The sequence below is a fragment of the Lepidochelys kempii genome, chromosome 19 (assembly GCF_965140285.1).
Source record: "Lepidochelys kempii isolate rLepKem1 chromosome 19, rLepKem1.hap1, whole genome shotgun sequence".
In the NCBI taxonomy this organism is placed as follows: Eukaryota; Metazoa; Chordata; order Testudines; family Cheloniidae; genus Lepidochelys; species Lepidochelys kempii.
Window position 1 is genome coordinate 11,367,729 of NC_136398.1, and position 15,161 is coordinate 11,382,889.

The 15,161-nt window shown below is 43.1% G+C and overlaps 1 protein-coding gene and 2 non-coding genes across 3 annotated transcripts; all 3 read left to right on the forward strand.

Annotated features, from left to right (window-relative positions):
- On the forward strand, nucleotides 1–10,999 carry LOC140900586 (uncharacterized). The gene is made up of 5 exons (XM_073318091.2): nucleotides 1–229; nucleotides 775–807; nucleotides 1,918–1,950; nucleotides 2,982–3,012; nucleotides 9,507–10,999. Exons 1-5 carry the CDS (start codon nucleotides 1–3, stop codon nucleotides 10,834–10,836), a joined length of 1,656 nt encoding a protein of 551 aa, XP_073174192.2. The 3' UTR covers nucleotides 10,837–10,999.
- LOC140900596 (small nucleolar RNA SNORA73 family) lies at nucleotides 1,590–1,796 on the forward strand. The gene has a single exon (XR_012155666.2). It is a non-coding gene; the product is annotated as a small nucleolar RNA SNORA73 family (small nucleolar RNA).
- On the forward strand, nucleotides 2,639–2,845 carry LOC140900597 (small nucleolar RNA SNORA73 family). The gene has a single exon (XR_012155667.2). It is a non-coding gene; the product is annotated as a small nucleolar RNA SNORA73 family (small nucleolar RNA).
- Nucleotides 11,000–15,161: the final 4,162 nt, after the last annotated feature.

Here is a 15,161-nt window from a genome sequence, read left to right on the forward strand (position 1 = left end):
ATGCGCGTCAGGGAGCCTCCGCCCCCGGCCGGAGGGCTAGGGCGCAGCGCATGCGCCCACGGAGCTGTTGGCGTCTCGGCCCGCCCCGAGCGACGCGACGCAAGCCCCGCCCCGCCGTTTCCGGCTCACCGCTGCAGCGCATGCGCTCTGGACCAGCTCTTCCCGTCGTGCCCTGGGTGCTATAAATTCTCGTTGTCCCGCCTCTGTCGCTCTTTTCCCTCGGAGCGAGGTGGGTGGTAGGAGCGGGGCTGGGCCTGGTTTGGTGGGGCGCGTGTGGGGGGAGAAGGGGATGGTGGCCCGGGGGGGGGGGTTATGATTCCTCTCCCGGCCACGGCCCAGGGGAGGCCGGGCCTGGGGCCAGGGGGTTCGTACGGCGGCTGGCGGGGATCGTGATTCCTGAGTAGAGCCTGGGCCTCAGGCTCGGCCCATCCCCCGGCGCCTCTCGCGGGGGGAGGGGCGGCGCCGCGTGCTGCCCCCGGAGGGCCCCCCTGGGTCCGGCGTCCAACGAGGCCCCCGGAGAGAGGTTGCGCGCTCGGCTCTGCCCGTGTGGCGCACGGGAGCGCAGGCCCCTTGCCCCACGTTGGAGAACTGGTCTGCAGCCTGCCGGTTCCTGCTGCTGCTCTGAGCCCTCGGACTGCGTCTGCGGGGATCAGCCATGCAGGAGACCGTGTATCCCTGGGACGGCTTCTTCCCGCTGGGAAGGCACGTTCTGCAGCCCTGTCAAACCCCATGGGCTCGGCTGTTCTAACAGGTTATTTGTTTGTTCTGTTTCAGCAGCTTTGCAAGCAGCGCATGCCTGTCCACAAGGTGAGGACTTACAATTTTCTCTGTACATATAGGTACCTTTCCACTTGCTGGTATTGTTTTCTTGCACACTTGGGCTGGCTCTGCATGGTAGCCCAGTTTACCCCAAATAACATTGAACCCTGGAGATGGAGAAGGCTCACCAAGGATAGCAAAGTTTAACTAAACCTGAACCACCCCTGTTAGAAAGCCTAGGTGGTGATCCTGCTCTCTCACAATAGAGGAGCACTCTCTTGTCTGGCTGCAGGATCAGGCTTTTGGGGGAGCGTGGAGTGGTACATTTGAAATCTTGTGTCAACAGGTGTTCTCAGTTTAGTTGGTATTGGCCCTACTTTGAGCAGGGGATTGGACTAGATGACTTCCTGAGGCCTCTAACAACCCTAATATTCTATGATTCAATACATATATGATTTTGTGTAATAATTGAAATTTAGAAGGTATGTTGTAGTCCCGTTGCCTTTTCATTGACTGACTCTAGATCTTTGTTTTGGTCCATACAAATTTCCATTTTGATCAAATTTGAATTCTAGTTCACGTACATCACCCCACTTCAGTGTTTATAAAACAGACTTGTGAGGTCCATTTGGTCAGAGTTCAGTTTTCATAGCATTACCCATGGTATGTCTAACACATTTGTGTAACTGGTGCATGGTGTACACCCATGTTTTGCATTGAGGGTTTTCGGGCACTGCATTACGAGGTCAGAATTCATTAAAGTTTAGCATCTGGGAGGCTAACTGGGTGAGTGGTTCAATTGTGTATGGACTAGAGTACATTATTTCAATCCAACGTGGGCATCCGGAGAAGTTGCTCTCTCTTGGCTCTGCCCGTGTGGCGTACGGGAGCGCAGGCCTTCGGGCTCCATGACGTATAGTCCTATTCCACGACGTTGGAGAATAAGCTTGGGCCTCTGGTCTGCAGCCTGCATATTCCTACTGCTTCTCTGAGTCCTCGGACTGTGACTGAGGAGATAAACCATGCAGGAGACATTGCATTACTCAGATTGCTTCTTTGCTCTGAGAAGCCATGTTCTGCAACCCTATCAAACTCCATTAGGCAGACTGAGCAGGGATTCGTTCAGTTGTTCTAACATGTTTGCTTGTTCTATTTCAGCAGCTTTGCAAGCAGCACATGCCTGTCCACAAGGTGAGGACTTATAATTTTCTGTGTGTACATAAATACCTTCCACTTCCTAGTATTGTTTCCTTGCACACTTGGGCTGGGTCTGCATAGTAGCCCAGTTTACCCCAAATAACATCGAATCCTGGAGATGGAGAAGGCTCATCAAGGATAGCAAAGTTTAACTAAACCTGAACCACCCCTGTTAGAAAGCATAGGTGGTGATCCTACTTTCTCACAATAGAGGAGCACTCTGTCTGGCTGCAGGATCAGGCTTTTGGGGGAGCGTGGAGTGGTATATTTGAAATCTTGTGTCTACAGCAGTGTTCCCAATGCATATATGGTTTTGTATAATTGAAATCTAGAAGCTATGTTATAGTCCCTTTGCCTTTTCGGTGACTGACTATAGATCTTTGTTCTTGTCCATAAAAATTTTCATTTTGATGTAGATCAAATATGAATTCTAGTTCACCTACATCAGCCCATTTCAGTGTTTATAAAACAACCTTTGTGTGGCCCATTTGGTCAAAGGTCTGTTTAGTACATTTGTGTAACTGATGCATGACATATACCCATGCTTTGCATTGCGGATTTTGGGCCACTGCATGGATGGGGTCGGAATTCAGTAAAGTTTAGCATCTGGGAAGCTAACTGGGTGGGTAGTTCAATTGTGTATGGACTAGTGTAAAACAGTGCTAGAGTACATTATTTCAATCCAACGTGGGCATCCGGAGAAGTTGCTCTCTCTTGGCTCTACCCGTGTGGCGTATGGGAGCGTAGGCCTTCGGGCTCCATGTCGTATAGTCCCATTCCACGACGTTGGAGAATAAGTTTGGGCCTCTGGTCTGCAGCCTGCATATTCCTACTGCTTCTCTGAGTCCTCGGACTGTGACTGAGGAGATAAACCATGCAGGAGACATTGCATCAGTCAGATAGCTTCGTTATTGCCAGGGTTGTGCATGTGAGTGTTAAAAACACACTTCAGTGAACTATAAGGAAATCTGATATAAGAGGGATGAATTATCAACTCATCTGAAAACTTTTTTGTTTTCTTCTAGCTTCAGGTGCTATGTTGCATCAGTTGAAAAGGTGAGTAATGTACTGTCCATTACTTCTTCATAGATGTAGATTTTTTGCAATTCATAGCTGATGTTTATTAGCACAAGCTCTTTAGCTTTGTTGATTAGTATATAAAAGCTGTATGGAATCAGTTGTAAAGTAGCTTAGTTTATCATAGAAAGAAAAGGAGTACTTGTGACACCTTAGAGACTAATCAATTTATTTGAGCATAAACTACAGCTCACGAAAGCTTATGCTCAAATAAATTGGTTAGTCTCTAAGGTGCCACAAGTCCTCCTTTTCTTTTTGTGAATACAGACTAATATGGCTGCTACTCTGAAATTTATCAGACACGTTTCACTTCATTGTAGCTATCCAGAGGAATTACTCTGTGTTGGACCAACACAAGGTTAGCCTTCAAGCCTTGTAGCTTCTAAGGGACAGATGGGACCTGAACTTGTGTGACCATGGTGTGGTCCTCAAATGTAGATTATAACCTGCTATGAGGAAATTGAAACTACAAAAAACCTGCCTTGCTGAAAAGCATGAGAATCTGCATAGATCACTACTGTGGGGCTAAATTATTTTGATTACACCCTGCAATATGTATGCTCAGTTGGCTCCCATGGTGTTTAAATTTTTTGAGGCTGGATTAAGGTGACCTAATCTCCCATAACTTCCAGTAGAGAAGACAACGGGGCTGCCTAGTTTGGGTATTGCAACAGAGCAGTGGAAGACAGGAATCTTGAAGCCTATGAAAGTCTCCCATAGCTGTGGGTTTGAGGGCCATGATTTAATCTGCATATTATGGCAAGGCAAGAGGGAGTGAAATCCCTACAATATGGCCTTACCTTTTTGGAAATCATTTGCACTCCATATGTGCATTTTTATCAAGATTTGCAGTTGTTCTTGAATTAAACCTTGCTACATTCCCTGTGAAGAATCAACATTAGCCTACTACTTATGGGGAAGGGAGGGGGTGTGTGAAATAAGGCACAGGAATTAAGTCAAAACTGGGAAGAGAATCAAGGTCTCTTGACTAGTCATAGGCTTTAACCACAACATTCTCCTGTCTCACACTAGCACTGATAACTTTGTTTAAAATACCTAGGAAAATCCCATAAAACAAAACCACTGACCTCTGGCTTTATTCTTTCTCCAGGTAAAATGAAGAAGCAGCTGGATTACAGGGTTCACTCTTTTCAGGTTCCATATTTGAGTTCTCTTTTGGATCCATTTTCCAGCAGGATTCCTGCAGTAGTTCTTCACATTCATGTCCTGGTCTCCTATTCTTTTGACTGGATAGTATTTTAGTACTATATTTTATTCCCTTTTGTGGATGATTAGTTAATTCTAATGACCTGGTATGCTAACTTCTGATCTCATGATTAAATTAAAGAAAACAAGAGGAGTTAGTAAAAAGAGGTTTAACAAGGTTCTGTAAAAGAAAAATGTAGATGTGGTCATATGTTATGTTTTGTGTGGATAGGAGAGTTCTGGGTTGAGTTCTACTCCTTTAGTGCTTTGTGTCGTCTCCAGGTAGCCTGACAAATGGAGTAGGGCTGTGTTTACTTTGGCAAAATTGGTTTCATAATTCTCAGGGTCGATAAAAATGATCTTTTTAATTTAAATTGGAATTTTTTTTCATTTAAATTATGTCTCACTCTGTTCAATGAAATCTGAGTTTAATATAAAATGTTACGGCCTACGTTTATAATAATCTAAAAACATTTTAATAAAAAATATACTGAATTCATAAGTCTATCAAACTTACAGGCTGATTTCAATGTAAAGAAAGAAACGGAAAAATCTTGCTTCTGAGGTCAGGCTTTATAGATATGGCACAATAGGTCATGTACTGTAATAAGGGCTTGTTTGTTTAATAAAAATTTTGTATGCTGTTCTGTGTGTGTGTTAAAATAATTTCAGTTGCCATTTTTAAGCAGTTTGACACAAATCATGAATAAAGTTAATTAGTAAATAAGCAATTTATTATCACCCACCATTTGCCATACTAAAAATGGACTATAAATTACTAAAAATCTGAATTTTAAGCTATATAATTGCTTAAATACATGTTTACGTGTACTGTTCTAGTTAGCGAAAATGATGGACCAAATCTGGCATAAAGGCTTTTCTATTTAGTTTTAAATCAACAGGTTTTAATGGTTATATCCACTTTCTTTAGAAAATAACTGAAATACAAATGGAAAGATTGGTTAAAATCAGTGATTTAAATCATGCTTTAAATTGCCTTGATTTAAATCAATTCACCCTGCCACAGATACCCCCAGGTGTAGATCCCACTGGTGGCATTAGTGGTGGAAATTGATATAGAGAGGACTCAAGTGTGTGTAACATTTCAGCTCACCCTGTTCTATAACCTGCTTTCACTACATTTTCCACAATTGCTACTACTCGTGGTGAGTCGCATGTCTTACTTTAGTCAGTGTAGACTTAACTCAGGTTTGCCTAGACAAGGATTATTATGGGTGTTGTTACACCATGTTGGATAACACAGTGGTTCTCAACCAGGGGTCCATACCTCCTGGGGGGGCTGTGAGCAGGTTTCAGAGGGGCCACCACGCAGGGCCAGAGTTACTTGCTTGGGTGGGGCCCGAGGCAGAAAGCTGAAGCCATGCTACGTGGGGCTGAAGCCAAAGCCTGAGCAACATAGCTTTGTGGGGGCCCTAAGCAATTGCCTTACTTGCTCCCCCTTAATGCTTGCCCTGGCTTTTTTGTGCAGAAAACCAATTGTGGCACAGCTGGACCATGGACTTTTATATCATTTTGTGGAGGCCTCCAAAAGAGAGAGGTTGAGAACCCCTGGGATAACACATTCTAAAAATGCCATTGACTATTGCCTAAATATGTTAAACTGCACTAAATACAGCCTAGGCTTCAATTCAGCTTAGTACATGCCTCATTAAGTGTGTGGCAGTTCTCCACCCATAGCCCTTCCTTATAGCTTCCCCTGCTATCCTGTGTTCCATTCATATTGAGTTGTATGTTTTTTTGATGTATCCACTAGAGACTGGGAAAAAGAAAAGAAGGGCTTGTGGCACCTTAGAGACTAACCAATTTATCTGAGCATAAGCTTTCGTGAGCTACAGCTCACTTCATCAGAGACTGGGAGTAGATCACCCCATCCTGTTCCTTTATACATGGCTTATCATCCCTAAATTAGGGCACAGATTTTGATAAGCAACACACAAGGCCAAACAACTGGCAGCATTATTAATGGAGCTATGCCGGAGATGAACGTGGTCCGTCATTTCATCGAACAATCAGACAGACAGCGCAGTGCCAAATTCTGCTCTCAGCTGCCCTGGCGCAGCCCCTATTGATTTCCACCCCTGTTGATTTGACTAACAAACACCAAATTTCTACAAAAGAAAGAGCCCCAGACAACAGTGCCAAGAAAGAGCCACACACGGCAAAGTCCAGAAAACAGAAGTAGCTGCGCAAACAGCTCTGTATTTGCCTGGCAACAGCCTCCTCCTGCTCCAATCCAAAACGCCTGCCAGTTAGGTGAAAATATGTCTTTGCACCTTGCTAATGGTACTTCCAAGGACAGCCAATGGATAGGCAGCTCAAGAAGGAACAGCAGAGCGTGGTTGGCTGAGACTTCAGGCCACTCAGCCAGTGCCTGCAAGGAGCACAACAAAGGGAAATCATGCCGCACCACTCTATTACAATTCTTTGAAGGAGAAAGGTGATCCACTAGATATAGTGTACTTGGACTTTCAGAAAGCTTTTGGCAAGGTCCCTTACCAAAGGCTCTTAAGCATATATAGTGTAGATAGCGCCCCTATGAGGTGGGTGCATATGGTGGTGGGAAAACTGTTCCCAGGGAGGAGTAGTTCAGTCAAGCTGGAAGGCCACATTGAGTGGAGTCCTACGGGGATTGCTCCTGGAGCCGGTTCTATTCTATATCTTTGTTTGCAGATGATACCAAACTGGGAAGGGTTGCAAGTGCTTTGGTTGAAAATGATTTGGAGAAATGGTCTGAAATAGAAGATGAAATTCAATAAGGAAAAATGCAAAGTACTCCACTTAGGAAGGAACGATCAATTGCACACATGTGAAATGACTGCCTGGGAAGGGGTACTGGGGGTGTTACAGGGGACCACAGGCTAAACATGAGCCAACAATGTTGCAAAAACAAACATCATTCTGGGATATATCAGCAGGAGTGTTTTCTGCTCTGCTCCATACTGATAAGGCCTCAACTGGAGTATTGTGTCAAACTGCACCACTGGTCAGAAAAGATGTAAACAAATTGGAGAAAGTCCAGAGCAGCAACACTGATTAAAGGTCTAGGAAACAACCTGTGAGGAAAGACTGAAAAAATTGGGTTTGTTCAGTCTGAAGAAGAGAAGACGGGGGGACAGAATGGTTTTCAAGTATGTAAAAGGTTACAAGGAGGAAGGATGAGAAATTGTTTTCAATCTCTGAGGCTAGGACAAGAAGCAATGGACTTAAATTGCAGTAAGGGTGGGTATAGGTTGGAACAGTCCTGTCAGGGTGTTTAAGCACTGGAACAGAAAGCCTAGGGAGGTTGCGGAGTCTCCATCATTGGAGGTTTTTAAGAACAGGTCAGACAAACATCTGTCAGGAATGGTGTAGCTATTACATAATTCTCCCTTGAGTGCAGGGGACTGGACTAGATGAACTTTTGAGGCCACTTCCAGTCTTACACTTCTACAGTTCTATAGGATAAATGAGAGGGACCTCTCATGGGTTTAAAAGTATCAGAGGGGTAGCTGTGTTAGTCTGTATCCACAAAAACAATCAGGAGTCCGGTGGCACCTTAAAGACAAACATTTATCTGGGCATAAGCTTTTGTGGATATATCTGAATAAGTGGGGTTTTTTACCCACGAAAGCTTAAGCCCAAATAAATCTGTTAGTTTTTAAGGTGCCACTGGACTCCTCTTCGTTTAACTGATTAAAAGAAAATAAAGGGTAGGAATAAATGATGAGTGTTCAGTGGTGAGACATAAATAGTGGGTTTCCTCAGGGATCCGTACTGGGACCTGTGCTGTTCAGCATATTGGTAAATGGTTTGGAACAGGTAGGTGGCAAAAGTTGTAGATGACACAAAATTACTGAACATAGGTAAGTCCAAAGCAGACTGCACAGAATTTCAAAAGGAGTGACAAAATGGCAGATGCAATACAGTGTTGATAAATGCAAAGTAATGCACATTGGAAAAAATAATCCCAACTATACATATAAAATGGTAGGGTCTAAATTAGCTGTTACTACTCAAGAAAGAGATCTTGAAAACATCTGCTCAATGTGCAATGACAGTCAAAAAAGCGAACAGAATGTTGGGAATCTAGGGGGGAGGGATAGCTCAGTGGTTTGAGCTTTGGCCTGCTAAACCCAGGGTTGTGAGTTCAATCCTTGAGGGGGCCATTTAGGGATCAGGGCAGAAACTGGGGATTGGTCCTGCTTTGAGCAGGGGGTTGGACTAGTCCCTTCAAACCCTGATATTCTATGAAAGGGAGAGATAATAAAACAGAAAATATCATCATGCCACTATATCATTCCATTGGTACTCCCATGTAGTTCTGGTCACACCATCTCTAAAAAGCTACATTAGAATTGGTGAGGACAACAAAAATGATGGGGGTGGAACAGTTTCCATATGAGGAGAGATTAAAAAGACAGTCTGTTCAGCTTGGGAAAGAGATGACTAAGGCGGGGATATGATCGAGGTCTATAAAATCGTAAACGGGGTGGAGAGAGTGAATAGGAAAGCGTTATTTACCCTTTCACATAACACAAGAGCTAGGAGTCACCCGCTTAAATTACTTCTTTACACACGTACAGTTAACCTGTGGAACTCATTGCCATGGGATGTTGTAAAGGCTAAAAGTATAACAGTTCAAAAAAGAATTAGATAAGTTCAGGGGGGGTCTACACCCATCAATGGCTATTATCCAAGATGGTCAGGGACACAACCTCAGGCTTCAGATGTCCCTAAACCCCAAACTGCCGGAAGCTGGGACTGGAGGACAGGGGATGATGGATCACTCAAAATTGCACTGTTCTGTTCATTCCCTCTGAAGCATCTGGCTACTGGCAGAGACAGGATACTGGCACAGATGGACCATTGGTCTGACCGAGTATGGACGATCTTATATAAATGTGTATGAATTCATAATTTAATGCTTCTTCATTAATAAGCTTGTGTACATACCATGTAGCATCTAGTCTGCCTGGCAGAAGGTTTCAATCTGTAATTGCAAATGTGTGCAGTACTAGTCTTTGAAATATTCTAGAAATTAGTTTTTTTTTATTCAGTGACACTTATGTACAGGTCAGTATTAGGCTTAGAGATGACAATCCACAGCTTCGGTGGAGCTTCAGTCCAAGTGCTCACTAAGCAAAACTGGCAATTTTTCTATTAACGTAGATCCAAGTTAGCACAAGTCTGTGTACTTGTAGAAAATGAAAAATGGTGGTAGTGGTGAGTAATGCTAACAATATACTTTGGGAATTTTACCTCTACAGGGCAGTTACGGTATGTGAAGACATGGAGGATACAAGCCCCTTAAAGCTTAGATCAAAGAAAAAAAGACTGTCCACAAACTTTGAAACATGTGTTGTTTGCCAAGAAAATCAAAAGAATGCAAACCTGTCAAAAGCCACCAGTGCTGGCCGGAACTCTGTGATGCTGGCAGCAGAAGCCAGGAGAGATGAATTGTATTGGCGGCTACTGGGTGAGTTTTTTAGTTTAGACAGTGTGTCACCAATACTCTACCACAGGGGTCGCTTTCAGAAATACACAAGCAAGTCGAATTTGGCATATGTCAGAGTTATGTTGAACCCAGGGAGGAAAACCAACTCTGAATCTGATCAGAGAGCAGCAAGCTCATCCGAGTCTGTAGCCACCGGTTTAAGCACATCCTCCAGCGACTGGTCCTGTTGCGTTGTTTGCCTAAGAAAAACACATAAGAAAGACAAGAAACTTCATAGAATAGGAACATTTGAGAGAGCAGCCAATCTGAGGGAGGCAGCACTTCAAAGAGGAGATGCTGACATGATGCGCAGAGTATCTGTGGAAGACTTGATTGCTAAGGAGGCCGTTTATCACTCAACATGCATTTCTTCCTACTTGAGTAAAACCAATCTTAAAGCAAAACAATCAAGTTGCACTGCAACAATACAGTCACCTTATGACGTTGCATTTTATCAGCTGATTGAAGAGATAGACAATGATCTTATGGACAACAAGAAAGCTCTTCTCCTATCCAAGCTGCTTCAAAGATTCAAAACCCTACTTCCCTCAGAGATAGAAACCGCAAGCTATTCCAGTAGCAAATTACAGGCAAGATTAGTAAAACACTATGGGTCTGCAATTTCATTCCATGGACAGCACGGACAAGGCAAGTCTACCGTTGTTCTATGCAGCACAGTAACATTAGCTGATGCTATCCAAGCTTCTAGTAATGTGAAGCAGGCCCTTAAATCATCCAAGCGTTTTTTGGATGGGCTTCCGGCGAGTGAACCTGATCATCGGCTTTCAAATGAACAAGTGGTTTTGTATAATGCTGCTTCAGTACTTCGGTCTGAAATAGCCAAAGTGAAAGCCTCAGAATATTATCCAAAGACAGGTGATTGTAATTTTCAGAGACCAGCTACTTTTGTGCCCCAGTTGGTGCAGGAATTTGTCCTTCGGCTGATAGATAAAGAGGCACATAATTCAGTCAGCAGTGAGTGTCTTCCTTCAGAAGACATTCAAAGAAGGTGCCACTCAATTGCAGAGTGCATAGTATTTAACAGTAACCCATGCACTCTCCACAGAGATCATGATGGTGAACAAGATAGTGATGTTGACTAGAAATGTCACCAGCGCTACTAAATGTCCATGATACCTGTACAAATTTATTATTAGAGTGTATTTCACCCTTTAAAAGGTTGTTGTGATGCTTTAAGGTCACAAATCCAATTTTATGTCTTGAAATAATGCATGGAGTCATTAAACTGACAGAAACTTGCAAATATTTCAAAGTGATCATTTTAATGTGTTATTTCTGTAGCAGTGACATCGCTTGGCAGCGCCACGTCATACCTCATCGTAAAATAGACATGGTTTATGGTGTGCGTGTGTGTCGAGATGGCACATTAAGTCGACCCGAATCAGTGGTGTCTGCCGCTCGCCCGTCTCTACGCTGGACTTGTAGATCACTAGCTGATGTGTTCTAACAGCATACCCATACTCCTAGTCTAGACAAAGCTTTAGTAAAACAGGAAAAAAGTCAGAGATGTTAACTGGAAAGAAATAAAAATGTTCCAGTGGGCTCCCCAGTCCAGGTCAGACTGCATTTTAGGTACTAGGAGAGGGTGGGAGGTTGGGAGGTAAGGTCCCATGTGTACTGTATTAAGGAGAGTCTGCAGTTTTTCTTCATAAAGAATCTTATGGACACTGACTGAGGGGTTCAGTGGTATGACCAATAAAAGAATTGGTTTTAAACAGTGGTGCTTGGATCTTGATCTGTCGTTCAGTGACGTGACTGGTTAAATGGTTTCACTCAGAGTGAAACTCAGGAACACCTGATGACTTCTCCTGTTTCATACAAATAGCTGTATGCACTTGGGTTCTCCCTGTGTCCTTGGATGTCTGGGGATTAACTCTTTCATCTCCAGTGGTATCAACTCGTCAGGACTAAATGGACCAATCTGAGGCTTCCTTGATGCCAAACTGGCTGATGAAAATCCAGCAGATGTGGTTGATGGATTTATGAAGCAACCTTGCTTGGCAACTTTCTTAATAGGGCTCCTAGCCACCAGATTGCCCAGGGTGAGCTTTTAAGAGGTCATTATCAGACCCAAAGTGTAGAGTTTACCAACTTTTTGTTACAAAACATAGCATTAGTAATACTTAATGAAAATATTTCTGCTAATACTGTAAGTGACCGAGACCTACATTTTTATTTCTCTGTAAAATGCCATGAATGCCTGAAGAAGAGCTCTGTGTTGATCAAACACTTGTCTCTCTCACAAACAGAAATTGGTCCAAGAAAATATATGACTTCACCCACCTTGTCTCTCATGAATACCTATGGCATTATATGACTCGAATGAAATAGTTTTTGGTGAGGGTTTGACCATCCACCTGCTGTATGAGTAACCAAATTGTTGATGCATTATATGAGCAATGGAAACTAATTTCCATCCTCTTCATAAGCGACAGGAGTAGTTATGACATGAAACTTGGGCAAACTAAATCTTTAAAGTAAGTTTCAATAGCTTGAGATTTTAGTGATGGGTAAGAAAAAAATAGGGTTTTTGTCATGATAGTGACTCTTTAAAGAAGGAAAACATTCCTTAGAAAACAATCCAAATGTTAAGGAACGCAGAATACACTGGAGAGCTGAAGTGAACAAAAGCTTAGCGTAGTTCAAACTACATTCTGGTAAGACATCCATGCTGTACTCAAGGCTAAAGATAAGTTCCAAGATATTAGCAAGCTACTAGGAGAGGCAGAAATATAAACTGGCTATTTTGTAGGGATACCTAAGTAACATTGTCCAAAGTGAAATATACCAGAAAATTGACCTAGTATTTGTTGTCATTTGATCACCGGGGCTGTGCAAACCTGAATTTATTAAATCTAACGTTCTGTGGAATGACTTTTATAAGGTGAAGGGAACCTAAAAGCATTGGCTTGAACCAAGGGTAATGTAGGTCTGAGCGTTCTTTTAGTTCCTTTGGATGTCTCAAAAGTACCCACTACCAAGCTAATGTGTAATGCGGATGAGGCTTGAGACAGCATCCAAATGCAGTAATACAAAGCTCAACCAATGTGTATTTTAAACCTTCAGGGCACAGCAGTTCTATGGAGTCAGGCTCTCAAAAGTTAGTTGCAGAGTGGGGGGAAGTTCTCTACTATGATTGTCTCCGATTTGGAGCTGATGGACCCATGGCTGAAAGGCCCTGACTACATGGGGACCTGAACTGTCAGGAGAAACCTGAAAAGAGTTGAAGACCACTTCCGTGCAGCAGGCTTTACATGGTTCATTGTATTCATGTTTAAATTGATGTCTAAAACCTGTTTCCTTCCATGCATATGATTTTCTGTTTATAGCGCCATACTGCCTAGATGCCCTAGTTATGGACCAGGCCCCCATGGCGCTAGGTGCTGTACAAAAACAGGCCAAAAAGATGATTTCTGCCCCAAAGGCTCACAATTTATGCTGGTTTTCTCTGCCTAATCTAGGAAACATTTCTCACGATATTTTCTCCACACTGCCATGTAGCTGTCTTTAGATCACATAGAGCAAAGTGGTTTTCAACCGTGCTGACAATTCATCCACATTACAAAATCTGTGTTTAAGCAGGCAGGCGTCTGATCATGTCATAACCAGGCCCAAGCCCTAGTCCTAGATTGTGCTTCCTTAACACATTTGACATGCTGCTCTTATTTGCTTAGAAGATGTGAAGATTGTAGCATCATGCTTAAATATTTGCAGTGCAGCCAGAGCATTAAAATGGCTTCCCTTTAAATAGGCAAGGCATTTTGCAACAGACCTGCGAACATGGCCCTAAAGTGAAGCATGACTCAGCTCTGCAGTTGAAATGTGTGTAATAGGTTATGGAGCCATGTTGCCTGAACACCTGTTTGGACAATCCTTGCTACAGCCTCTGTGCTGAGTTTTAGAACATACTGCGTTTCTATTGAATTATGACTAATATGACTTTGGGCTGTTCTATTGCTTACCAAAGGCCTCAAGGCATTTTACCAGAGTTAGTTAATCCTCACAACACTCCTGTGAGACTGGTGTGTAGTTCCCGTATTTTTGGAACTAGGGGGAAGTGAGACATAGAAATGACTTGCCAATGTCACAGTAATCAACGGGGGTAGGAATTTTGACTCAGGAACATGGGATTGGAAGGAATCTCCTGGGTCACTGAGTTCAGTCCTTGTCCTGTCATAATCCCTTTAATAACTTTATCAAGATCTATCTTAAAACTAGTTAGGCTGTTTGCTCCACTTCTATTAGAAGGCTGCTGCAGAACCTCACTCCTCTGATGGTTGGACATCTTAATTTCCAGCCTAAATGTATTCATGACCAGTTTAGACCAAGTGGTTTTCAACTCTGAGCACTAGGCATCAGTCCACTCCATACAAAAGCTGTCAGTGCAGGTCTACATTTTACAGCCTTAAGGGAACTCGCCCGGCAATTGCAATGCTTGCTGTGGGGAGTGTAAGGCTGTGCCACAAAAACTGGTGAACAGTTTACCCCAAACACTTGTGAAATAAATGCTTACACTAATTGTTTCACATCTTTCCTCTTCCCCATCCGGACAGGAAAATACTGTTATACAGGATTAGGAAAGAAATGGACTATGATAAGCCAAATTACTGTGATTTCCTCAAAGATGCCATTTTTATGCTGTAAGATCTCAGTGCAGGGATAGGGTTATAGTTTGTCTTGCGCCAGGATAGTAAAGGAGATGACTTTTTAATGTGAGTGACTGTCACAGCAAGATGTTACACAGGGCACCCATTATGCAAGGAAAGTTACATGTGTGACTTCCTGCGCTACTAAGGATAAGCGTGTGCTCTGCATAAGGTGTGGAGAGGGAAGGAAACGTGCTGTTCCCCTTGTGTCATCCGTAAGCAACAAATGAACAGGAACTTGTTCTAAAAGAAGCCACTGAGACAACCCTAAAGCCTACCGATCATAATTGCTGCTTGTAGCCAACCTAAAGCATAGATAGTCACAGGCATTGCAAACCTGTCGTGTGTAAACAATGCATTAGTATAGTAAGACACTCCATTCTTGCCTCAAAGGAAGCAGTCGGGTCTAGTGAACAAAACACTGAGTTAGGAAACAGGAATTGCCTCATGGATCTGCCATTAACAGCGGAGTTGGGACACCATCTAACCTCGCCATAGCCAAATCTCCTCTCAGTAAACTGGGGCCAAGAGAAGGCAGTTTTGCGGACTAGTTCATATTTCTACAGCACTGTGAACGATAAAAATAATGTAAATGTTTCCAATTTAAAAAAAAAAAAAGAGAGAGAGATGTCCCCTTTCAGTGTTTGGGTCCTGGGGACTGCGGCGTTGGGCTTGGGCAGATGGCATTGATTAGAAGTTACAGAATGGTAAACATCTGACAAGCAAAACAAGGGCGCAAAAATTGAATTCTTAAAGTATAC

Excerpts from the sequence above, each read along its gene's own strand:
- LOC140900586 (XM_073318091.2), top strand. The coding sequence starts at position 1 with ATGCGCGTCAGGGAGCCTCCGCCCCCGGCCGGAGGGCTAGGGCGCAGC. Across the intron at positions 230-774 it reads CTCTTTTCCCTCGGAGCGAG|CAGCTTTGCAAGCAGCGCAT; the intron begins GTGGGTGGTAGG and ends GTTCTGTTTCAG. Across the intron at positions 1,951-2,981 it reads AGCACATGCCTGTCCACAAG|CTTCAGGTGCTATGTTGCAT; the intron begins GTGAGGACTTAT and ends GTTTTCTTCTAG.